Source organism: Trichomycterus rosablanca, chromosome 19 (assembly GCF_030014385.1).
Source record: "Trichomycterus rosablanca isolate fTriRos1 chromosome 19, fTriRos1.hap1, whole genome shotgun sequence".
Classification (NCBI taxonomy): Eukaryota; Metazoa; Chordata; class Actinopteri; order Siluriformes; family Trichomycteridae; genus Trichomycterus; species Trichomycterus rosablanca.
This window is the reverse complement of record NC_086006.1, coordinates 6982929-7010616: the sequence shown is the minus strand read 5'-3', so window position 1 is coordinate 7010616 and position 27688 is coordinate 6982929. Positions and strand designations below refer to the sequence as shown.

The 27688-nt window shown below is 36.9% G+C and overlaps 1 protein-coding gene across 1 annotated transcript; it reads left to right on the top strand.

Moving 5' to 3' along the window:
• The first annotated feature begins 9978 nt into the window (after positions 1-9978).
• Positions 9979-26708, top strand: plekhn1 (pleckstrin homology domain containing, family N member 1). The gene is made up of 16 exons (XM_063015772.1): positions 9979-10052; positions 12628-12718; positions 12829-12990; positions 14141-14221; positions 14356-14446; positions 16204-16337; positions 17352-17504; positions 19159-19239; positions 19331-19406; positions 20087-20232; positions 20327-20530; positions 21822-22049; positions 22932-23090; positions 23824-24045; positions 24195-24255; positions 26089-26708. The coding sequence occupies exons 1-16, from the start codon at positions 9979-9981 to the stop codon at positions 26271-26273; spliced, it is 2148 nt and encodes a 715-aa protein (XP_062871842.1). The 3' UTR covers positions 26274-26708.
• Positions 26709-27688: the final 980 nt, after the last annotated feature.

Sequence of the window (27688 nt, the reverse complement as noted above, 5' to 3'; positions counted from 1 at the left end):
GGCTTTGTGACAGTCTGTGACTTTTTTTTTAGTCAATGCGACTTACAATTGGGTCTGAATACAACCAAGAAATTGCGGGCTAAGAACCTTGCTCAAGCTCTCAAAAGAAGTGGGATTTAATCCAGTGACTTTCTAATTAGTATTCCAGTACATTAACCTTTGAGCTGGACAAGATGATGGTGATGTTGGACAAGAAGGCCTGTCTTGCTGTCGACATTTCACTTCATCCCAAGTGTTCACTAAGCTTGAGGTCAGGGCTTTGAGCAGTGACTCTTGTCACTACCTTGAAAGCATATAATTTATTTCATATAATTGCTTTTAAAACATGTTAACCATGAATGGCTGAAATTCCTGAAATTAATAATCAAAAGAGGTGTCCATATACTTTTGGCCATGTAGTGTAGATTAGACTGAAAATGCTGGACTGTTTTTTAAGAAAGTGCCACTTTATGGCCACTTTAGTCAGTTTACCTTAATTGTGTCATAACAAAAATTCATTAATTTTACAAGCAAAGGTTAATAGGTTGTGTGCAAAATAAATGAACATTTTGACAGATTTTAGTGTTAGGTAAGTGTGTGTTTGAGGTGTTATGGGTATTAGACACTACCCATGCAGCTTTCCTTAGAGTACAACACTGGCTAATAGATGATATATTAATAAAGAGTGTACAGGTTTACAAAACTGAGCGTTTACTTCCTCACCTGCTGTCAAGTTTTTATTTAACAATGTAGCATAACTTCTAAGAAGTTTTAACAATTTATTTTTCCTTATTTTAAAGGATTTGGTTGATTTTGAACAAACCCATTCTAGGTTAGAAGACGCTTATGCAGGGACTGCAGAATGTTGTGTTAAACTGGAGGCTCTTTGTCCTGCTGGTGCTGGCTGGACCAATAATGTTAACCAGGATTATGATCCCAACAGAAGCAGACTTGTACATAACCAGATATCCTTATCCAAATGTTTGTGCAATTTGTTTGTAAAAATGCATTTCAGGTTTATGTTGTTTTAATGTATAGTGGCTGTTATTTATAGTCTTTTGTTATATTTATTAAAGAAACGTCATTCTTTTTCTTGTTTTTGCACTATGGTCAGATGGAGCAATACACTACTGTACACAAAATACTGTACACTACTACACAAAAATAAAGCTGTTTTCAGATGTAATGTCATGGGTTTTTGCTCTTTTTTCCTATAAATGCAGACTCATTTTGTTAAATATTGAAGATTTTAGTATTATATAATATTTTATATTTTGAAAAATTGTTATTACATTTTTAGCCTTAACTTCATCCACCACATCTGTATTGTATAAGTTATTACCACAAATGTAAAAAAAAAAAAAAAAAGGTCTACAGACTGGACTTGTGCATCCAGGGTTTTTCCTGCCATTGTACAACCCTAATTCTAAAATAGTTTGGACAGTAAGAAAAATGCTAATAAACACAGACCGAAACGATTTGCAAAATGTGTGTGTTCAACTGAAATCAGTACAAAATTAGTATATTTAATGTTTCAACCAATTAACTTTAAATTAAATAAATTTGATGGCTGCAATACGTCTCAGAGGTTTGAAACCGAGGTATGTTTACCACTATTACATCACCTTTACGTTTAACAACATTCTTTAAATAATTTAGAAACAATTATTTGAGGACAACCAATTCTTCCGCTCTTAAGAGTGGAATTCATTTCCCATTTTGCCAACCATAACACTTAAGCTGCTTAACAGTTTGGGGTCTCCATGGTCATCTATTGTCTTTAATAACCATTTGAAAGGTGGACTCAGATGCGCATTTCCCTTTGTGTCCATCTCAGTCCAGAAAAGTTGGTGGTGTTTCTGGATGTTGTTGATATATGGCCTTTGCTTTGTAGATGCAGTATTCCTGAACCCAGCTGGCCATATATTCATAGCTGAGGCATGCCAGTTGTGTTTTATGCTTTTTGCTCTTAAAATGTTGACTTTTAGCTCACCAGGCGATCTGCATTCGCTCGGGAACAACTAAGCCTTTTATTAATGCTTTTTTTTTTCTCATGTGACATCTATTGCAGCATTTTTACGGCTTTCCTGCTTTTAATTTGCAACTTTTCCAACTTTTTTGGAATGTGTTACAGGTATGTCAAATTAGGAATTGTGTATATTTACAAATCACAAAAGCTTATAAGGTAAAACATTAACTATCGTTTCTTTCTGAATACATTTACATTTTCGGCATTTAACAGACGCTTTTATCCAAAGCGACTTACAGTTGTGACAGTATACAGTCTAAGCAATTGAGGGTTAAGGGCCTTGCTCAAGGGCCCAACAGTGGCAACCTGGTAGTGGTGAGGCTTGAACCGGCAACCTTCTGAATACTGGACCAGTACCTTAACCACTAGGCTACACTGCCGACAGTAAAAGACGATTTATGAGTAACTTTTCTGTTTTCACTTTACCTACTGTTTCAACTTGGAACTGGATTTGTAGATGTAAAGTGAAACCTAAGTTCTTGTTTTTTTTCACCTGAATAAAATGTGCTAATTTAGTCATATTTAATTATATAGTCTATTGGTTTGGGATCAGTTTTAGTCCTATTTCACTGTAATTCATGTTTAGGTATTTAGACTCTCCAACTCAAGCAACTCTCCACCTAAACCTTCAAAATTCAGAGAGATCTTGAGATCGTATTTGTTGTATGGTAAAATGTCTACCAGCAGGACTGTTTAAGTCAGTATCAGTTTGTCTCTTTGCATCATTGTTTGCTCACTGTCTGATCCACACAAACAGCTGGACCCTCTACCTTCTATGACTTCATTTACACAGCATGCACACCTGTAAGCCCTTAAACTCCAACACAACGAATTAGATGCTCTGTCCAATAAAACAATATGCCAAAGACACCTTGATGTAGAAGTTGTCCACTTTTTTATTGGCAGATCTGAATGTGTTATGAGGGGAGGGTAAGCACCAGGTCCAGCAGCATGCCTGTGAGCGCGTCTGTCAGACAAAAGTCCGTCGACATGCCGTCTTGTGCTGATTTGAGGGACTCTGATGAGTTTACAGCCTGGGCAGGCAACCACAGGCTTAGATATGCAGCACAGACCAAGTGGCCCCAACTCTGCCAACTCGTATCCGAACGTCTGGCTCCACACTGTCGTTTCCCAAATTCTGCCCTCATATACCTTACACAAACATGCTGCTATCTAAATTGTGGATCTATCTGATCCTGTTGCACTATTCACACTTTCCCATCATGCCTTTGTGCTACTAAAATGCTGAGCCAAGCTATTTGCATGTGCAGTCATTAAGCTGTAGTAAGAAATGCCCATGGTTTTGGAATGGTAGATTCAACAAGCTAATGGTCAGGTGACCATATACTGTACATACAGTACATCTACAGAATAATAGCGTTTGGAATGCAGCATGAATGCTTTTTTCTGACCAACCCCCCCAACACACACACACACACACACACACACACACAAGCAGAAATAAAAAGATATAAAATTCTAACAAAATTCACTTTTATACATAATGAGTATGATTGTACTAAATATCTATGTAATAGTCCTTAAATTATGACAACTCTAATTACTAGTGTTGCCCACCTAGTGGAAACATTCAGTGGTACATTTTCCAAAGTAATTGTAGTTTTAGTGTTTAAAGCAAGTATCAATGAGAAGGGGAAAACTTATGTCATTGGATTTGGGTTATAACACGTCAAGAATTTCCCAGGAAATAAAATAAGGTTTTCACACCTCACAGATTGAGCAACTTTTTATTTCATGAGAAATTAACTTGATTCACTCTGTAAACAAGTGGCGCTCACACGGAACATTCCCAACATGTCAAAACATCTCATTTCGCACGCACTGTTTAGCCTGCAGTTTTGCACTGTGAGCTGAATCCTGAAAGACTTGGCAACTTGGCAACAATGGATGTAGGTAAAATCACACAAATTGCATTTAGAGTTGTTTTCTGAGAAGTGACAAACCACAAATTACAGACAGGTTGTTGGACAGTCGAGACTCAATGACGGCAGAGACGGCTATAGCGCCTGGTACAGACCACCAGAGGGGAGACTGTGGCATAAATAAAATTTAAATTTAGGTCATGGGACTCACAATGCATATAACCCTTCTGTCTATGGGGCTGCGTAGTCTCAGACCAGTCAAGCGTCTAAGGACACACAGGCATCAGAGAGGGACATAAAATCAATGTGAGAAAGTTGACTGGTCCAGCGTGGTCCTAATGTTTTGGAGTATGTAAATGACATTAGGCTTTTGTGTCTGGGCCTCTGAACTCAATAATACAATAATTATCCTGGATAATTGAATAACTTAGTATTGACCATAAATAATCAAATCAAGAGAACTTCAATAACCAACCAAATCAGATTAATCATTGACAGGCGTTTGAGCACCTCTTCAAAGCATTTTTTTTTTGGTGTACACAATGTGTGTTTTTTTGGAACCGTGAGAACTTTGGCACCCAAGGTTCTCTGTTGCACACCTGATGCCATAGCTTTCCACCATGTGCTCCAATAAAAGAGGCTTAGGTGTGAAGTTAGCACCTCGGCGGCCCCCGCTATGTCTGTAACAACACTAGGGAGGAATATTCCATGGAAAGGCCAGTGATCAATTCTTTACTGGACAACATTCCTGCCTTAGTGTTTTTGAGTATGTAAAAACAACAGTGATGTTTGAACTGCTCTTTTTCCCAGAGATGCCATGGTCATTTCTAGTGGTCACTGAAAATGTAATAAAAAGATTAACATAAGAGTAAAATTCAGGATAGTGATTCACTGTTCTTGGATGTAGATTTTGATGTTTAATGAATTCTATATATTCTATATACTTTCTTTTTTATTCCCTTGAAGTTTTGATTAATTCTCCACAGATTAAAATTGGAATGGTATGTTATAATTACAAACACACCTCAAACATGGTGGGAAGAATACATCATATTTATAAAAATGTTGTGATGAGTTACAACGTAGAGTTTGACTTGAGTTTACAGCTCCTTCACACCTTTTACTGTGGTCTCTTAGTTTTCAAGACTGCCATGCAATAAAAAATCCCCTGCTCCAATATCAGAGTTTTCATTTGCTGATTAAAATTAAATGGGTTAAACCTATAGTGTCCATTATATAATAAATATAATAAATTCTATCAATTACTGATTACAATTTAAAAAGAATTTGCTGATTTAATTGATTAAACAAAGCCAACCATTTAAAAATAAACCGTAATAATCATGATTTAACATGAGTTTTGTTATCATGAGTTAACAATAGCTGTAGGAAATTCTGTATTTTAAAAGTCAAATAGACAGACAGCTAGTTATTTATATTTACTAATAAACAAAATATAAATATTAAGCTTAGAACAAAAGATTAAAATATCTGCATTGGAGAAAGCTGACCCATCTGTGCAACCAACCATCACAAAGCAGTGATGTAATGTGATTGGCACACTTTCATTTAAAGGCAGATTCATGCATTAAAGAATTAAAGTATTAGGCTTTTACTCTTCATGATAAACGACACTGAAGATCAAGAGACAGAAAGCTTACTCATAATTAAATACATTTGCATCTGACTAGTGTGGGGGTGTTGATACACAGTTCCTCAATGTGAACAATTCACTGACTGATATAACTTAACACTTCTTTTGGACGCATCAGTGCAATCTCTTTGTATCACTGTGATAACATTACAACATTCCAAAGATAAAAAACACTGATTATATATTGACTAGGTCAAGCTTGGAATTGAGTTTTTGACTTATCAGTGTTTCCTGTTTCATAATGTATGAACCTTTTTCCTTATTTTGCCTGTCAGGGAATCGTCATAACCTCAGGGTGAACTCCAAAGTGGAGTCAGTCGAAACTACAGTTTTTGGGAGCAGACTGAAACTACGTGTCAGCGCTGGAAAAAAATCCCAGTCTGTGTCAGGTCTTTTCCTAAATTACTGCTGAAGTCTTACTTCCAGAACTTTTAGTGTGTTTTCGCAGGTGAGTGAGTCAGCAGATGAGTGAATGATGCTATTTTTCCATGACAGCACAGGGTAATGACATATTTGTTGCATCATTTGGATAACTGTATTACTGCCAGTCACTGTCATCTCCATACAGCCTATGGTGTAAAAACCTATGAGTAGTTTTATATTTACAGCATGTAATGCTTTACAGGTTCATGGTTTTTGATAAAATGGAATGTATTCTCAATCCTTCTCAATTCCTGTCCCAGCTGTAGTCATTTTATTTCATTTTATTTCAAATTTACATTAATATTTATGATTATAATTATGGCACAGGGTCTTATACACATTTGTATATTACATAACTTAATTACCTAACCCTAAAATCTAAACTTAAACCCACTGTGCTTTCCTGTTTAGCTCAACATACGATATTCATTCTAAACATTTAAACAGCATTTTTTTTTCTTTTTCCCTCCAAAATAAAATAATTTCTGGTTATTTTCTGCCATAGTGATTTTTTTCTTACTCTGCCTCTCATATATAATAATATTTAAACATTCTAACAGACATAATGGAGTGGATAACAACATACATTTTTACAGAGAAGCCAGTTATAGTTTTGCAGCTGTTAGTTATAACAAACAAAAAATTATATCACCATATTTCAGGGTTGTTATCTTAATGTGAAGCATGGACCAAACTGACCATAATTAGGTAAAAATGTCTCCACAACTAGGAAATGGGTTTAGTATTAGTTTAATGAACAAGATGGTGGTATTTTACTCATATTCTGCCTCCCATAGTTTGACACAATCTAATTTAACATTCACCGAATGTTTACATTAGCTGAGGAATGATGGAATTTTTTTTACATTTACATTTACATTAACATTTTCGGCATTAGCAGACGCTGTTATCCACATTACCTTACTCTAGTTTAAGTAGACAACAGTTCAAGAACTGCTGAAACCCTGTTAGAACCAAAGTGTTTTTTTCTTTGTTAGTACAAGTCAGCTTAAGTGCTTAGTAAAGAGGTTTTATCAAATAAAAATTTTATTTTATTTAATCAAATTTGTCTCTTGCCCTGCAGCATGGCAAAAAGTGTGTACTAAACATGTTTACATTGTTGTAATTATGGACATTAAAGTGCTACATTTTTTAAAATTCTTTAAAAAAAATAAGTCAATTTGACTTTTTTTACATTTTACTGCACTGTGTTTAAGTAACTAAAGAATAAATGTCAATTATTAAATTATTACTAAATTAGGTGTCATAATAATCAGTTTAATCATTCAGTCACTGGGACAGCACTACCAAATGTATTTGCAATACAATAACGTACAGTATATTGAAACTGCCACTGAGCATTAAGGCAGGATAAGAAAACATATCTTTATCCAATAGTGAGGATAATACTTTGTAAACATACAGTTTATTTTGTACATTTTTACACGTATGTGTAAATGTCCTTCTTCAACTGTCACCCAAACAATAACTGTGTGCTTTCATTCCTTGGGGTTTGTACAAGGATTTTAAACAAATATGTCTGAAACGGTCTCAGCAATCCATCAGTCAAGAAATGCAAACACAAATGCTTAAATAAACTACACTAATCACACTATTTTAACGACAAGTATTCCTGACTATACATGCAAAGTACATCATTTATGTTCAGTGGGCAAAGATCAGATTACAGCAACAGTCCTACATAGATTTCTTTACATGTTTCTGATAAACTCATACTCGCTGCACTTTGAAGAGTCATATCAGAACAACAAACACATCCAAATCAGATTGTCTTGTACTTCACCTAAACGACTGCATAAGAGCTGGCTGGGCTATAATGTGATTACATGATAGCCCCCATATCAGCAAATACTCAACAACCCACAACGACACTTTTTTATGCAAATAAGGCTGAAGGAATACAAAACAGCTCTGTCCTTAAACAGTGGCACCCTAGGGCCTGTCAGTCAGAGATCTCATCACTGAGCTGATCATCAGGAATTTACACAGACCTTCTGATCCAGGGATTCCAGAGCTCACACTGTCCACAAATGCTTTAGTCAATAATACAAGAAAGATAAATAATGTTTACTGACTGGGTGTGTTTAACTGACTATTTTTAACTTTAATATCTTCAAACATACAGTTATCTAGTCAACAGAAACACAACTGACCTCAATTTTAAAGCAATGTCTTTGGATTAATGGGTGAAACCTTTCATGTTACACCTGACATAAAATGAATACAGTACAAAAGAAAATGAACACCATTAAAAAAATTGATAATGTTCAGATAGTTTGATGACTAATCTATGGTTCACCATAATTAGAAAAAATTTGCTTTTATTTAAGATGCTTGCACTGCAGTAATTTAAATCTTGGGTACAGTTCTTTTAGTTTGCATTTTTTTAAAACTTTTTAAAATAGATCTTAATAGGTTTAAATAGTATTTATTTTTTATTTAATTAAATTATTTGGAATATGTATTGTGGACTAGCTAATTATAACAAGTGTGCAAATAGAAAATGTATGTGGCTTCTAACACAGACACTTAACACATTATGTGTATGTACTTTTTGTATGATTTACTTATGTTAACTGTGTGCAAATAATAATTTAACTGTGTTGCACCATGTCATTTTTAATATTAATATTTGTAATTAACATTTTAAATATTATTATAATTATTATTATTATTAATAATAATAATAATAATAATAATATAATAATATACTTCAGTAGTAGCTGTAGTAACTATTATTATTATTTCTATTATTAGCAGCAGCAGTAATTATTATTATTACTATTATTATTATTATTATTATTATTATTAATAATGTTCTTCTTATTATTATTATAGAAGTACTAGTAGTAGTATTAAATGCAAATGTTTCTGTTGTCTGAACTGTAATTCAATAAAATCTGCTTGAAAAAATCTAAAAATGCGTGCTAATACATGAATGTCCATATAAGCATATAAGATTAACATAAAACTTGTGGGGGACGAATTTAATGTAAATAATGTAAATAATGTAACTATACAGTCAAGCACAACTAAAAATATACTTATAAAACGGATAGTTCCGGTCCTAAAATCTGATTGGCTGAGCCGCGTTCGAAGCCGTTGTAAAATCCCCGATAAACTCACACCTATGACCACCTCACATCATTCCATATTAATACGCCACTGAATAGAAAAAATTAATGTTATTTTCGCCCTCATGTTGCCTAGCAACACTGTTAATCGAACTATTTTGCGTCGCGGAAGAATGCTTTATTGTAAGTTTATACACAATAAATACATTTATGAATTAAACATTGTTGTATTTATTATATTTTATGTTGACCGCCGTTTTATAAAAGCAATAAGCCACTCGAGACCGTGCATTACTGTTAAGATTTTAGCACGGGGAAAGAAGTTTTAGGCACTCCGCTTCGTGTCGTGCCAAAAACGTCATCCCCGTGCTAAAATCACAGTAACGCACGGCCTCTCGTGGCTTATTGCTTTATTATTTCACACGAACGTAGTAAATTAAAATAAAGAAAATTATAAAAACTTAAAGTAAAGTGTTCAAGTGTAGAAAAATAGAAGTCTGTAACATCAGTTATTGTACATTGCATGATCATGTCCAGACTTGCCAGTGTCTTGATTGACACCACCATTTGGCTCCTACAGTCTTTCATGATCGTCTTCAAAACATTGAAACGAGTGCCATTTGGCCACTGATAGGTGTGAAAAGGCACACTTCTTTCTTTGTTCTAAACCTTAATTAACCCCCCCCACCTTCACCGTCGTCCCACCCACACACATGCACACCTCGCTGTGGACCCTCCCACTGGCACACTCCCGCTATACACCGCTCTCCCTCTGCTCCCTCAGTCAGTATCAGTCTCACCTCTCTGCTGAACACACACTCCGCTCAGTTTGGATTACAGATAAGGAATTATACACGCCTGACCCTGGGAGACCGATTCACTCAGTGAGGAGAAACAAACACAACAAGGATCGACATGGGGAGTAGCATGTCATGCGTCCCACAACACAACTTCAGATACTCCAGCAAGAGCTTCATACGCCGCAACAGGTAATGAACACGTTACTGTTACTTCATATACACACTATTGCTGTTGCTTTACAGAGGTGTACAGAGGTGTACAGCTGTGACAGTTACACAGAGTTTGTCAGATGATTGTCTTGTATGGATTCTTTATCTAATAAACTGATGTCAAAAACCACCAATAATCAACATAAAATGTTATAATACATTGAGAGTTTATCCACCATTTACATCCTGTTTTGATCATATATCACTACAGCACAGGTTTGAAAACAAAATAAAAAAGTAATATTTTATCCTTAGCTTGATTTAACTGATCCATGGTAAGATTGCTTTTGTCTTAATTTAATTCATTCTGGCCTGTCTTGATCTTCCCTGCTAAAAATACATACATATTTGGTCCATAATCATGTTGATGTTTTGTATAAAACTGAAATCACCACAATGTACCTCATCCGAATTTAAATCTGGCTTAAATCTTGAATCTTTCCATAGAAAGGCACTGCTTTAAGTCCATTCTGAGTCAGTACTAGTCCATCTTGATCTGAGACTGAAAATTCCAGTTGATATTATGTTTGGAATTTGTATTTGAGAGTAGTGAGCCTATCTATGCCCTGAAAATGATGCCTCTTGTTATTTAACTGACTCACGGAAAGACATTTTAATTCATCCCTGGAATGCCTTGATCTGTCCTCTAAATATGCTGTTTGGCTCCTAGTTCTTAAGTTTGACAGATGACTATGTTAGTCATCTTTTTTACATAAAAGAGATATTAGAGCTTGGTCACTCTTGGTCAGTGTAATCATGTTTAGGTATGTACTTGAAACACATGCTTTAGCTTTGGATTTACTTTATAACCTTTTTTGTAACAGTGTATTTTTTCATGTCTTTTAAACACTTGTTCCCCTGAGGATGTGGTGAAAGTTGCTATACATGTGGCAGTGCTTTTATAGGCATTCACTTGCTAATTAGTCCTCTGCCAAATCACCCTGATGTCTGAAATTCTCATTAGCTCAGAGACAGAAACACAGTTTATATGCAGGCAGAGACTCACAGGTGTCAATACTGTTCCAGGGTGGGATGAAGATAATCTTCTGTTTCTAGCTGACATTTGCCAGCAGTGAGCACTGCCTGTGCTTGCCTAGAGTGTTTTGGTGTCAGCTCATGCCGCCGGTTTATACAGTATACCAGTGCTGTTCATTAAAAGTGAGGGGCTGGATTACCAAAACAATACAAAGAGAGGGGCCACCAGGGTAGCCCTTGAATTTTTCTGATGGGGAGTATTAAAGAGTGAGGGAGTGTTTTGTCAGTGTTCGGGTGGGTTGTATTAAATTGTTTTTGCAAGTTACAGATTGTCAAAGATAAATTCTCACACTGAACAGTAGACTTAGAAGTAACATTAAAGAACACACATTAGTAGTTAATTAAATAGATTTAGTATAATTGTTTGTTAACTTTGCATGTGACAAATAAAAAGGAATGAACACTAAATAATAAAATTTAAAAATCAGTAAAATTATATCAAGGATCTGTCATGTAGATTGCTAATTGACTAGACCTTGTTTTTTTATTTATTCAAGAAATGCACTGCGCTTACTTTCGCAGAGCTGTCGTTTGTTTTTGTCAGAAGTCTGAAGGTGTGTGGGTGGGTAAAAAGTACAATAAACCATAAAGAGCTCTTGTGTTTTTATTACACACAGGTCAGTTTGCATCATGACAGGTTCAGTCATGTTTCACTACAGCTGAAGACTGTTTGGCCAATCAGACTTTTCAAGGTTTAAATTTGCTCTATTTAGTGTTGCCAAGTCCAAACACAGGGTGATAACCCCATAAAGTCACCGTTGCTAGTTCTTTCTCTCACACAAAGTCAGTAACAGGTGAACGGACAGTTGATAAAGAACAAAGGTGTCAGTGTTCCTTCTTCCTGTTTGTTACAGAGTGGGTTCACTCAGTTGTCATCTTTAAAACCTTATGAAAGCTGATATAATACCTAGGATTACTTTATTATGCCACAAAATAAATTTTAAGTTCTCTGGATGCCAAAATTCTTGAACACTGAAATTTTGTATAGAATTCCACCGATACCATCAATCCCCCTGAGCATAAATGATCCTGCTGTTGTCATGCTAATTGCATTAAAAACAGATAGAAGGATGAACAGATAGAAGGAAACAAATGTAGATTGAGCCTGACTTCCTTTCTCATGAATGTGCAGAAAAGACTACATTATAGACATTTGACAGTAATGGTTACAAATGGGGGTCACGGGTGACAAAGGATGACATTTGAACCTTTTTCTGCTATCTATTCTTTGGGTCCAGAAACATAAGCCCTATTGTGCTCTCTGTGTAAATGCATCTGGAGTGGGATGTACAATACATTGACTAGTACAAGCAATAGGATGTCCAAAAGGGCTAATGGAAATGTAATGTTAAGTCTTTTGTCTGGACTGTCCAGCGAAGTCTAATTATATTGTTACATTTCCGAATTACTACTGGGTCACTGGGATAGACAGAGCCACTGGGATCTATTTAATCCCAGAACTGTGAATGGTTATATAAAAAAAAGCCTGACTAAACACTGTCGTGTGTTTTCCGAGTAGCAGCCGACTGTTCCGGAAAAAGAATCCGCAGGAGGGGCAGGAGAAGTCCAACAGCATCATCAACATACTTTGCACCGTCACACCAAGGAAGGTGAGGAATTTATAACAGTCTGCAAAGAAACCAGCCATCCTTCACTTTTACAGTACTGTGTAGTATTATGTGCTGGAAGGACAGCATTCTGATAATGTTTGTAAATACAGGAAATGTCACCTAAAGATCTTGAGAAGATCGAGAACATCAAATGGGACCCGCCGTTTCCTTATGACCCAGTCAATGGCTGGAAGAAAAGCAGCATTAACGTGAAGAACTACGGCAGGCTGATCCACAGCTCCAAAGTGCGATTCCGTTTCCTGCACTGCCAGGTAATCTTTGTGGTTTTTGAATCAATCATATTAAATATTTCAATTATCAGAGAATTACAGAGTTTCAAGAAACATACATAATTTGTAGTTAGTTAGCCTGATTGTTCCCCAGTTAGTTACATTTATATGCAAGTTGGAACACCACTTAAATTTTTATTGGTTTTGTAAAAGCAGATCTGCACATTCTGACACTATTGTCATTTCTGTTCAGACATTTTTCTAATTCTAATTTCTATTTCTGTGATAAACATGACGACTTTCCTTTCTGTTCAAAGTTGCGACTCATTGCTCATCTACTTATTCATCGGCAATGATCCGAATCCAGACAAGTGTAGAGTACAGGATGTCTCAGTGCCGCTGTATGAATTGTGCTGCTTGTCGTCTTACGTATTAGTGGAGATTAATCGATGTAACTTGGTGTAGAGCTTCGTGCATGTCAGTACACGCAGGCCTATGAAACATGCCAGTGTTGCGGATCACACTCACCCTGGGCACAAAGCCTGTGATGAAGCTGCTGATAGAGCACTGAAGTGTGGGAACCTCTCTCTGTCTGATATGATACAACTGTTTGCTCACAGGAAGGAGGAAATAAACGTGGAACAAAACAAGCCATTATAAATGAACTTGGGAAAAGCTACTGTTTTGCAACTAGTACACCACAGTTATGAAGGCACTGTGTTGCGCACTGTATAATATTTTATTTGAACCTGTTCTGTCAGGGGAAAGGAAATGACTGGACTTTAGTAAATTCCTGTGAAAGCTGTCTAAAATGAGACTTGCTGTGACTACAGGAGGCCGGACCGCACCACTCCCTTCAGGCAGAAATATTTACATAGGCGCATAATTTTCACAACATTGTTCAATAATTAATAACATGGACTTGACGATAGGAAAAGTACACTTGAGCAGTGTGCCGGGAAGTGTGACTAGCAAACCAGGCTTGTGAAAGCTTTTCTTGGTTTTTAACTGTTGAGTGAACCTCTGATGGTTTGATTACTCTACAGGAGTTGAGCTTGATGATTCAAAATATAATCTTTTAATCCGTAAAAAAATCAGTTATTGCGGTGGAAATTTACAGGTTGCAATATTGCTAGAGTAATTTCTTAAATTGCATAAATAATCGAAGGATTATGTTTCTTTTTTGATGCAGGATATACATGACTGCTACCTGGATTTGTTCCAAACACACCTTCATTTTGTCTCCAACAACACGACTGGACTCACCTATCAGGTCAGAACAATACAACACTGAGTATGAGTGTCACAATAAATGTAACAATTCTCAGAGTTTGATGATCTGACACTAATACCTAAATACAAAGTATTAAAAAGTTTAAAATCATGACTAATTATGATTTATTGTAGGGGACACTTCCTTTAAAGGAGCTCTCTATTTCTAAGGTGCAAAATAGAACCAGCTATGGGGAGACGCAGGATTTTGCATTCCAAATCAATGGTGAGTTAACCATTATACAAAACAGATGAATGTTGGGGTGTCACTTGTGCGTCGTCTGCAAATAAGACTTTCATGCAATGACTAATTTTGGCCAATGAAATGTATTCATTGTCTATTAAAATCCACCACCCAGTTCCTATAAATCTTAGATCAGAAAGCAAAAGTCTTAACATTATTTACAACCACAAGAACTTCCTACGTTCCGACATGCCAGTGATTCATAAGTACTATGACCCTCTTGCCCTCTTTCCAGTCCTAAGACTAACAAGAGGGGCCTCCATTTGCTAGAAGTCATGGAAGGGTGAAATCGTCCTTGAAGGCCCTCTTGTTACACAACAGGTGCGCCTAAACTTGCTCAGCTGTTGAACATAATGAGCACTTCCTCTGGTCTTCATCCATATCCCAGCTAAATTATTCCACATTCCTGGAACAGACTTCACTTCCACATGATTGTTAGCCCACCTAATGTCTGTCGGATGTTTTCACTTGGAAGTGGTTCACCAATATGCTCAGCTTCTTTTCCTGAGAGAGGTTGTTTTATTGGTATGCCCAGTCAATGAACAATGCTTGTCAAAGTCGTGCCAGGCACTCAGAGCAATGTAAACCAGGATATGAGTCAAATAAACATTTTTATTGACTAGATGAGTAAGGATACTACACCATAGGAAAAAGTAACTAAAACATTGAAGGTATTAAAATCCCAGAAGAAATGATTCATGACTTCCAATATCTTATCAGAAAGATTACTAAAACACTGTAGGTTAAAAAAAAAACATAACCACAGACCTTTGCTTCTCCCTATATACAGGGTGTGTAGGGTCAAGGGAGGTCAGTCGAGGAAGTATTTACAATCAGCCTCACACGGTATTGACTTTCACTGTCCTCCCGTCAGTGTGGGAATTTTTGACCCCGTCCAGTTTTAATCGCAAGGTAAAACAAAGCCCAGCCCATAAAGCATGCCTTAGCTACAGCTAAGCCATAACTGGAAATGAGAAAGCAGGGCTTGTGTATGAGATATCTGGGCTGATACAATATGTGCTGGTATGTGGGACTGATAATAAAACCAGATTTCAGGTCTGGTTCACACTTTGAACAGTGCAATAGGTGTGTCTGCTTTATTTAACACATAGATTATCAGGATGAGGATTTACACAAACTAAATATGATGAAACCAGAAGCAACAAAAAGCCTTTTATTGTTTCCTCTGATGCCACTTGTAATTTTCTGTATATTATATATAGTATTTGGCTTAATAGTAATAGATTATAAGTTAATTAAATAAAATAAATTATATGCTTTCAACCTTTTGTTTAATGTATTGTATTGTACTATAAAATACACATTTTCCTTATATGTATTTTAAATGATGTAAACACACATTAAAAAAAAACAATATCATGCTTATACACCAAAAGTCTCCAGCAAATATAACTGTCAAACATTACAACAGTTACAATCCCTCCGTAGTTTAAAGGCCTTATAACAATGTTGACTATAATAAATGCAATAATGTTATGATAATAAAACTGGTATGCCAATTCCTGAACACATAGGATTGCACAAGTTTTAACTATTAGTAATTGAAGTCAGCAGGAGAGTTCATGACAAGTTTAAATAACTCGGATCCCTATAAATAAATATATATATGTGGGGATAGATATATGTAATACATTGTTATTAGTACATTTAAGTGCATGGCTACATCCCCCTCTGTGGCCTTTAGACACCCTTTGACCTTATGTTTATAACTTTCACAGGTGTAGGCCTAAACCCTATCATCGTTTACTGCTCAAATCAGGAGGACATGGACAACTGGTTTGGTCTGCTAAAGCAAGAAATCGAGGCCAATGGCGGCACTGCAATAGCACCAGAGACTTACGCCAGAATCAGGGTAAAGAAGGACTATGTCTGAATGAACGTTTTCTGATCTGAATTGCTTACGGCCGATAACAGCTTTGGTGAAAAAGTTCAATATTTCATGGGACACTGATAACCCCAACCCGCATCTAGACAACAATAGGAATTTAACATAAAATCTTGTGTGTTTTTAACAATTCATAAGGGAACATGAACTGAGTGAGAAAATTAGTCATAAAGAGAGCAAAGGAACACAGAAATGGGTGGATACAGCAAGACTGTTTACATGGAAACTCATAAATTAAATGACTAGCTCCAAAAATGTATTACTCTTTTGCTAATTGCCAAAATCAACCTTACTCTTTCTCTCGGCCATTCTGCACTGTACAACTCTAAATGTCAGTACTGTTATGCATTGTCCTTTCTCTTCACACAAGTTTAAACTCTACTTTCTTTAATGTTTGTGTTATTTTTTTAAATACTTTTCATTAAGATCTCAGCATAAACATCCAAATTTGATGTTCGCTCCATAACAATTGATTTGTGTGTCTACTTCAGCCAATAGCAGTAGATATCACTCATTCCTAACCAGTACACACGATCCATATCTAATTAAGCACAGATAATGATCAGTTTGATAGCAAGAGGAGGGCAGTAAATTTAGGTGAGTAATTCAGGTCAGCATTACTGTATTCTCAATGACGATTGTTCTGGGGTGTGGCTGTGACTGTGGCCAGGATTAAGGTTAACCACAGTATGAAAGGAAGGACTTGTGCTGACAAGTAACAGTTTCTCAATGATCAGCCAAAAACAAACAATTTGGGTTGACAATAAGTTGTACTATAAGATACAACATTGGATTAACAGTCCTGGTTTCTAATGACATTTAAAGGTAATAAAGCATTGGACATGTTCAACTCATTTAATAAAAAAGCCCAGCTCAGGATTCACAACCTTGGAAATCAGGCACTACTGTTAACAGCAGCATGGCTCTTACCATTACACCACACAATAATAAACAACTTGTATCTTTCTGTCATTATTATAGGTCCAGAATTCAGAGCAGTCCACAAAGGGAAAAGAAGAGCTGAGAAACTCCATCAGTAGAGAGCCAATCTATGAATGGGAGGGCTCCCAGCGGGACAGTCTGGGCCCAATTCACTTTGTCACCAAAGTTAGACTACAGCACTTACCCTGCCAGGTACTGCCACAAATACAATAAAATAAACTAAACTATCTGTCCTGTTTGCTTAATTGGTTGTGTAGATTCCAGCAGTTTGTTAAACATTGAAGCAGGTTTAAATAAACTTAGTTGTTTTGTTTTTCGCCACTCTTAATTCTTTGTTCTAAATTCTGCTGATCTGAGGGAATGTACAATGAATGCTCTGTTGTAAATGTACCTTAAAGTTGCGCAACTAAAGATTACATCAATTCATTTGTCAGTGCTGGGTGCTGCCAGCTAAGGTCCTGGGGCACCATCTGACATTATCTCACTAACACCCAGGAATAAAAACATAAAACAAGCTCAAATTACCCCCAGGGCTGCAGAGATCTGGCATCTCATTCATTACCAGACCATACACAATAGAAGTGCAGAGACACAAGATGCAGTCTATTGAATACAATTAAACATCTAAACATTGTCCCACAAAACCAGTGAGAACTCAAACAGGTTCTTTCTTTAAAGGAAAGCAGGTACGCGTGTACATCTTTGTGTTAGCTGGGCGTGTAAACCTTTTGCTTTGCTCACGCATGGACTTGACTCACCCTTCAGCTGTTTGTTTGACACACCCAGTGTAAAGCAAAGACAAGCACTGTCAAAGCGAGAACTTCATTATAATCATCGTCTGTCAGAAGCAACAGTGAACTTGTGCGTATGGTTTACACAAAGTAGAAAACACGGTATGTGTGTGTGCTGGAGGCAAGGCGCAGGTCTCGTTATTGAATAAGTGTGTCTAAAGCAGCAGCCCTTGGGCGCAGTGTCATTTTGTGTTCTATAAACTTCTTTTGGTGCTTCCATTCTGTAGAGTCAAAGAAACTGTCACACAGACAAACAGCCGTGTGATTAATTGTGTTATATAATGGATGCTATAGTATAACATTTATTATTCTGCCTGCACTGAACCTCCTAGGTTATTCCATGTTCCATATTCATTTCTTCCCCTACTTAATATATAACTAAGACAAAAAACCGTCTGTGTGTCTGCTTTTTTCATGGCTTGTTTTGAAATAGTTAGCACTTTGTGCTAAGCATAGTGGTATATAGTGTATTGAATTCTTTAACAATATATACCTCTATTTTAAAGAGGTAGCACAAACATTATAAACAATACTTTTTTTTCAAAGCTTAAGCATCATATATTTTCCCGTATTAAGTTGTGACTACATTGTAACACAGAATAGCATAAATTAGCTGATAGGTGTCTTCCTGATACACAGCATTTTCAACTAACATTTTTGAACAAAAAACTTCACTATAAAATTGTCCACTATGACAATGCACACAAAATTAATGTAGCTGTCATTAATAAAGGAAAAATAGCATAAAACTGTTTTACACAGTCTAATGTGAACACACCATAGGTAAAATCAGTAAACTAAGCCTTTGAAGATAAATCAATGAATTACCAAGTAAAAAAGCACTGCTGCTTTTACATTTCCCGAAAATCTAAATTGGCACATGCCAAAAAATACATTTTAATTTGCTGTGTTTGAGTTTAGTGGTATATTAAACACCCTAAAAATAAAATGAAGCCGCACTCCGTGTGTATAAAGTGGTTTATTTTGCTAACCATTATGTTAAACCTATTGACATAAGTACAGTTGGTGATGACAGCTGTATATTCCCCCAACAGGAGCAGTATGACAGACTGCTAGTGATGTATCCTAACAACCTCATTATACTGTCTGAGGAAAGCGATGGTCTGTTCTACAAGGTAAAAATCATCAACTCATACAAAACACCCTGTAGTGTCCTCAAAAAATAAAACACTGAACTACATCATGTGGTAATCTTTGTGCTTCCAGGGAAAACTTCCCCTCAACATGATTACCATCACCACTCCATGCCAGGACGTGAAGCCAAACACCTTTAAGATTGAAGGTAGGATTACCTTGGCATTTACTTTGTTTTAATACATGATGCAGCAGACGATGACTTCTGCACCATAGATCTAATTAAGTTATATTCACTGTTTCTATCTGGACCTGAACTCATTTTTAAACAATTAGTCTATTTCTGTTCAAACTCTATGCTATATTGCTGGGGAAAATCTTATGATATAGGCTTTTGACAATAAGTTAAGTCTTTAACACTGACTGGTGGTCAAAGTTAGTTTTTACTAGCTGTTTTGATGTGACACCACATTCAGCAAAATAAATTGCTGTGGTCTCCAAAGTGGCACGCCAGAAAAGAGAACACGGCTACCCATGGCTTTGGAATAAACAAAGGCATTTCTTTGTCCTCTATTGACCAAAACAAAGCTTATCAATCTAGGTCATCTGCAAATTAAATTGTGCCAAAAACAACAGTTGAACATCTGCTTAGTCACAATACAACAGCTGTAGTGAATAAAAAGTTGAAGAAAGCTGGTGTCACATGGTTGGATGCTGTCTCACCCATCCAGATAGTAGCTTGGTGTATTAAGAAATACTTTTTTTAATGGATGGATAAGAAAGACTCGGCTAATGGATGGGAACAGGGTACAAACGAAATCTTGTAATGTACTATGTATCATGAACATGCGCCTTCAATCCAACACTTGGTGTTTTTGTTGTGGACAGGAAAACTGATCAATCCAATTGTGGTGTCGTGTCCAAACGCAAGTGAGTTCCGGGATTGGATCCAGCACTTCAAAGCAGCAGATGTTCCCGTCCTCAGCCCACCTCCGCCTGTCTATGACATCATCTACACTCCAACTCAGAGAGAAGTAAGCACTCATTGACCTCTTGACATAACGAATATATACTCTTGCTAATTCATATTGCTGTTGACAGTTATTCACCATGTCGCTGTTCCTCCAGGTTCCAGAGTTAAATGTGAGACTGAGCAAGGGTAGCCGAGGAATCCCGGATCCTCTGCAGCAGTCGCAGAACGGACGTGGCTCGCAGCATTCGCACAGTGGACGCGGGTCACAGCAGTCACAGAACCAACATGGATCATGTGAGCTCCAGCTGCCCTACAGCGATGACAACCCTCTTTCTCCTGGTTACACCGAGCCTCTCTGTGTAAGCGGCCATCCTAACTTGTTAAACTCCGTGCTGCTGTTGTGATGTTTGTACAGCTGCACCAGTAATATTATAAGTCGGACAGAGTGTTAAGTGAACTGTTATTAAGCTGACTCTGGATCTGTCAGCCAAGCTCTGCAGAACATTTATCTAAGGTTTTGCTGATTCATATACATAAAAGCAGTCACCAGTACCCGACTTTGTTCTTAGAAATTAATAGCTAAACGTACTAGACAAGGGCATGCTTCTCCCTACGTTTGTACATTGTTTGGCCCTTTTCTCTAACTTATTTTTCCTGACTTTTATTAATTATATTAATTTTCAAGCAGAAAAGGGTCTTATCTGAATCAGATCTGAAATATAAAGCATACAAAATCTGACCCCTGACACCTACAAGTGTGACTCCATCACACCTCACTACTTCCCCTCAAAGCCCCCAAATTTATTTCCAATCTGTGTGAAAAAGGGTATTTTTGAATTGTGGCTGATATTTCAATATTTCAAATGTAAAATTAAACACACTTGTACACAGTTCAAATGTTCTTTTAAAGGTAAAAATAAATCTACAAACATGCATTTAGCCCCAAGTCATGTATATGGATATTGATATTCATAATATTGTGAGCGATATAACCAGTGCTTCAGATAACACCTTTCTGATATCATGATAATTAAAACTTGCAGAAACTTTATGAGCCAGACCACATTACGAATCTACTTACAGTAAGTGTTTACTTTGGAGGAGTAGCGGCAAGCCGTGCACTGGAATAGATTTAAGAACACCAAGCTATCAAATATTAACCTAGCGTCCTGTGCAAATTCTGTTACTGGGCAAGACTCCACTGTGCATAGCAGAACGAATTGCACCGCGGTTGTTTTACTTGGCGCTTTATCCTGCGGCTTCGTGTAATGCTGTCTTGTAGTGGAAAAAGTGAACTTGAAAGACGTCCCTGAGCGTCTTAGATGTTTTCTGTTATTAGAAACATTCCACGACTGAATTCGCCCACGCAGCACAACATAGCTCAACAGATGAGCTGAATGGTGGATAGCTTTGAAGTCTCACCGTGGTATCACATGAGGCTGGTGCCAGGATATTCTATCTTCCTCCCAGCATTTGGAGCAGATGCAGGGAGCCTAATTAATTGACATGGCAGGGCAGAACGCCCAAATAGAACCTTGTTGTGAGGGTGAAGATACTGAAGCAAATTCGCTGCTGAGAATTCAGCCTGTCTTTATAATCTCTTTGATGTTTGGTTAGTGTTTAACCAGCTTGTCTTGTGTGTATTTGCAGTATATCTCCAGCAGACCCACCTCCACTGATACACAGTTCTCAGTGCGACTGGATAGCAGGAGTAACAGCATGTCATCTCAAAACAGGCCTGCACCCTTGCCCCTGAGATACTCCTCCCCTCAGCGTGTCTCCTACCTGTCCTCAGAGGAACCGGTCTACAATACTCCCTACTGCGCTGTTCAGCGTATAACTCCTGTCCAACACATTCAGAAGGTGCCACTTACAAAGGTAACTAGGACCTGCCTGCCATATCTATATAGACAGATGACAGATTAAATGAAATAAGTCTACATAACAGCTTTAGTGCTCATTGGCATAAATTCTGCAAGTCTCTTGAACTGTAATTGGAGGGACAGAACAACTATTTTTGGAAATATGTTGAAACAAGAAGCACTTTCTATATAATAGGTAATTAATTGGTTTGAGATCTAGTCTTTAAAGACCTTGTTCACACTATATGGACAAAAGTATTGGAACACCCCTTATAATCATTGAATTTATTTCTTCAGCCACAACAGTTGCTAACAGGTGTAATAAATAAGTTATATAAAGGAAATTCTATGCTTCCAACAATGGTTGCGGCAACAGTTTAGAAAAGGCCCTTTCCTGTTCCAGCATGATTGTGCCCTCTGTGCCCAAGGTCTTTAAAGGCCACAAGGTCTTGTGGGAATTGTAAGAAAACTTCTCAGAAGAGTGGCTGTTGTTATAACTAAAAAGATCACATAGAGGTCACTCTGTTTTGATTACTATTTGTTTTTAACATGGAATGTTTAACAAGCTTGTCAGGTGTCCAAATACTTTTGCCCATAAAATGTGCGCCAGACCATTCAGTGACACCTTATGCCTGCAGACTTTCCTTACTGGAGAGGTCAAGCATTTAGGTTATTCACGTTAGTACTATTCTCTTGGTGTATGGTACACATGCACTTGCCCATTTCTGAAGATAATGGCAAAGCTTGACCTGTAGTTATTCACCAACCTACATATTATATACAGAACAAGCTCTGATAAAAAAAAAAACTGCCCTGGTTTACATGTTCTGACTGCAAGATGTCAAGAATGGAGTGAGATTTATTCTCCGTCCTCATATTTCCTTCTCTCTTTGATCAGTCTAACAGCTGGAGCACTCCGCAGAGCTCCATAAAGTACCAGCTTGGTGCTAACCAACGCCACTCAGAAATGCTGGCCGTCCACAAGCCTCTCTCGCCCCTGTATGACGACCCCAGCACTCCTGGCATGTACACACTGGAAGAGGACTCAAAGGTATCGGTAAGTGGGGCAAGATATTGGAGCTGCTATCTCCATTTACACTGTGACTCACAGTGCCCAAGCACACAGAACACAGCTGCTGATCTGACGAGCTCATGCCTCGGAAAGTCTCTGCAGTTCTGATTACTAATTCATTGATGCATATGCATAATGAAGAAGGGTCCACCTTTTGTCTGCGTTAGTTCTGGATTTAAGGTACATTGATATTGGTAATAAATGAGGAAAGTCTGTTCTGTGCCAAATTGTTCTCAGAATTGAGTTCCCACACATAGCCATACATACACTCTGCAGCGGTATTCTAGCACGATAGACCACTGCGCCACCTGAGCACCCAAGGGACAGAAAAAATCAAACCCTTACAAGTAAATTTTTTCCCTAATAAAAATATTTATATATAAATATAAAAGTAATGTATTGTGTTACTACCCACCACAGTGCTAGCTTTGTAGCCTTGAAGCTCTAGAAAAGCAAACATGTCTTGGTTTATTATTCTACACTGTGGAAATTAAATTCTATGGGATGTTTAACTCCTCTGCTTACAACCTGAAAGATTTTATAGGGCTTACTTCTCAGGAAGAAAGGATTAAGGCCAGGTTTATATGAATGCCTTCTGCTACAGCAGGTTTTATAGCATTTTGAAACAGTTTTGTTTTGCTTCTAATTCAATTGCGTATAATTTGCTGTTTATCATTCTAGTGAAGATTATTAACAGCACTTTTTTTATGTAAAACAGCACTCCTCACGGGTTTCTATGGAACAGCGTTGCCCTCCAGCCCTTCCCACATCCTTCCGCCTGTGCACTCCTCCTCTGGGCCGCAGAAACAAAAGCAATCCACAACAGGAGCATAATGGGAACTATACAGAGTGGGCTTTGGAGCAACGCGCTCAGGCCGTTTCCAGACTGAAGATGCTTCCCACCCCCAAAAATATGCTACAGCACAACCACATCACACAGGTAATCCAAATGCAGAGCATAAAGAAGTTTCTATACACCCATCTTAAATCATTGTGTGACAGTGGAAAGACTTGTCTGCTCTGTATTCAACAAGCATTAAGTCAATTGTATAAAATAAACACATTTTCTTTCTTGTTTGTTTGTTGCAGAGATCTTTCCCAGGCTTTACGGCTTCACTGACACAGGAGTTGGCCTACAGTCTCACCCCAGGTAAAAATGCATGGCATGTGAAAGTTATATGGCCTCTAGAGTATCACAATGTCTTTTATAGGCATGGCTGGAACTAGATATTTAGGGTGGTGTGGGAGTGTGCCAAAGATGTTAGGACAGGAATTAATTTACTGTTTTTATGATGTTTGTTGCCAGCATCTAGAATAAACACAAATGTGCATACATTTTTTAAATGTATCTTCCAACACCACATTTGTGTGTGTGTGTGTATATTTTTTGTAAATTGATTATAAAGAAAGAAATTGATTACGCAACCATCATGTTTTGAGTGGCTGCTTGTCTGAGTTTGCATATTAGCGGTGCTATCAGCCAGCCCGGCATCTACACAGACAAAAAAGTAAAACAAAGTTTCGGATTAGTGAGTCAAACCTTCAGTAATGAAAGATTAAGAAGATCATATAAGAATCAGTAATTGATGTCCTGCCCAATAAGTCAAACCGGTCCATGCTGTGTCCTTTACTTTCCCATCATTGTGACTGCATTCAATGGAATGTCGATTCTGTAGGACTTTAACTCCTACGCTTACAGCGTGAAAGAATTTAAAGGGTTAATTTCTCAGTGAAAAGGGAAAAAAGGGCAGGGCTGTAGCATTGCTTCCTCTGTTAATACAGGTTTTAAAGATACCAAGTACAAGTAATACTGTTTTTAAATAAACCACATTTTTCATGTGTTGATACTCACTACCTCCCGAGTCTCGAAATATGTTTTTAAATGGGTTTAAGCTGATTCTGATACAGTGTCATCAAAGCAACATTTTTTTAATTTAAAATAAGGATTTTCTAAGTCAGTGACATAAAATGTAAATCAGGGATGTGTAACGTGTCTATTTTAGGGTGGCATCACCAAGCTTCACAGTTATTAATTCAAATAAAACCAACATTCAAATTATTTATAGAAGTGTCCCGAAACACAGGAGCTTTCTACATGAAACTAATGAGCTGGATAATGTGCTAACATTAACTACACATAATAAATCATCATACACACTCAGTGACCACTTCAATCAGAAACACCATACACTGTATTTGACTGGGAGACTAAAACTCAAAATTTGTGTGGATTGGATTCCACAAACATTTATTCAAGAGTTTAGTCCTTGTAGGTTTGATTGTATCAGGTAATTGCTGAATATTTGTCTTCTGTCCATGATGTACTAGATTTTAATCTGGCGCCTGGGTTGGCTTGGCAGTGCTAACACACCACTGTGGAGTATTCGAACTACAAATACACTTGGCTGTGATTAAGGGAGGGAAGATCGTATGGGTCTCTTCCCTCCATCCTGAAATATACGATCACCAGGACTAGTCTGTATCTATGTAACAGCGAGTATAAGGGGATAGCATGACTATCTGTACTTGATATGGCTGTGTGGGAACCCACCTCTGGCAGGTGATAAAAAGCAGAACGTGTGTCAGAGGGGGCGTGTGGTAATCCAGCTCTTCTTGATTAGATCGGGGGCTGTGCAAGCAGCAACGGATTCACAAATCCAGAATTTTTTTGTTTTACATCTGGTGCCTGGGGAGGTACTGAAGTAAATTAAACTCACTAGGATTTTTGGAAGTAATTTGAATTTCGATGCTTTTGGGAATGGAAGCTATTTGACTTGTATGTTACCATTTATAGTTTCTAAATTGTTTCATAAAGTAAAAGTGTTAAGCAGTTTCTAAGTGTATTTTTTGTTTGTGTTTTCTTTGGTGTACAGTTCTTTACCTTCTAGTAATTGACTTTAGTTTTGTCTTAAACAGATTTAACATATTTATGTATTAAAAAACACCTAGTTAAACTTTGCACTCTGCTCATTTGCTTTCACAGATGATAACTCCTACCTAAAACCAGTGGAACCGGATGACCAGGAACTCGACTATGACAACATTTGGGAGTATGACTTGACTAACGGAATGAATCAAGTCCTGCCTGGAATTTCACCACACCGGATTCAGACTGACTTCAGTGGTCAAGGCTGCAGGGCAATGGAAACACAGCAGAGATGGTCATAAAGAATAACAATGGGCTAACACCCGTCTGAACTTGTGCACATAGCTAGCTAATCTGGGTCTTTACTACACTCTTGCTCTCACTCTCGTGTATGCGCACACACACACACACACACACACACACACACACACACACACACACACTGGCATTGAGAGAGGGCTTTACATGAGGCCCAGCTTTGTCACTATATCATCATGATCTCTAGGAAGAACCTTGCATAGATTTTGGAGCACTAAGCTCTTTTTCTCACAGAGGTTGCTGTAAATTAAATGTAAATATCAGTTACATTTTTATACTTTTTGATATGCGGTTTTGACAAGCATTACTTTTACTGACTAGGAAATAAAACTTTTTGTACACCACATAAATATTCATTATACAAAACTGACTACACAAGCAATACAATGTCCTTTAAGACTCTTAGACTTCAATACTCCTTACTCTTTATATATAGTAACATGGAAGATGTAGCATTTATGGAAGAACTACAGTATGTCTACAATACATTTCTAGTTTTTTTATAATATGTAAATATGTGATGTAAATAGTGTATTTTATTTTAATGGTCTTTTGCACTGTTGTTTGTACTGTTTTTAATATTTTTAAAAATAATTGATGATGTCCCAAAACATTTTTGTCACTTGAATATGACATATGAACATTTTTAATGTTACCTATTTAAGAAACACACAACACCATCATGTTGCCTACAGTTTGCAAGAAATCATTAATTGTAGCCTACATTGGGCGTATTTGATATTAATATATGTACATACAGACTCTTTGTTATTGTACAGTAGTTTGCTTTGGTTCCGTAGTTTGTTGTGATATTTATATTTGAAAATAAAATTTAATAATGTTGAAATGTGTGGTTGATAATCAAAATGGCAAATGTGTTTTACTCTGCAAAAACTATGTAGGGTTAACTATCAAAAGTTATTAATACAGGCTTAATTGTACAGTTCATACTGAGTAAAAGTGATGATATGCTTTGTATGAATTTTTTTTTTTACCCTACATTAAATACACTTCATTTTAACACAATTGAACACTTATTTATCATTCTCTTTGAGTAGCTTGGTAATGAAAATAGATTTTATAAAATCCTTCAAAATAATGAATTTTGCATGATGCAGCTAAAATATTAGTTTTTAACATGTAATATTCGTAACATAATATGTAGATAAATAGATTTCAGTAATGTGGTTTGTGTTCTTTGTTACATACTGTGGTGCCATTAACCAGCTTTTCTCTCATGCTAAATTAAGTGACATTTGGGTCTTTGACTCAAATGTATTTGCGGTATAAAATGTGTCTCTAAACAGGACAGTCAACATTATAAATGTGCTTAAGTGAAACAATGATAAAACAATGTTGTTTTTACTTTTCAACACGCCTTTAGAGAATAAAATGAACT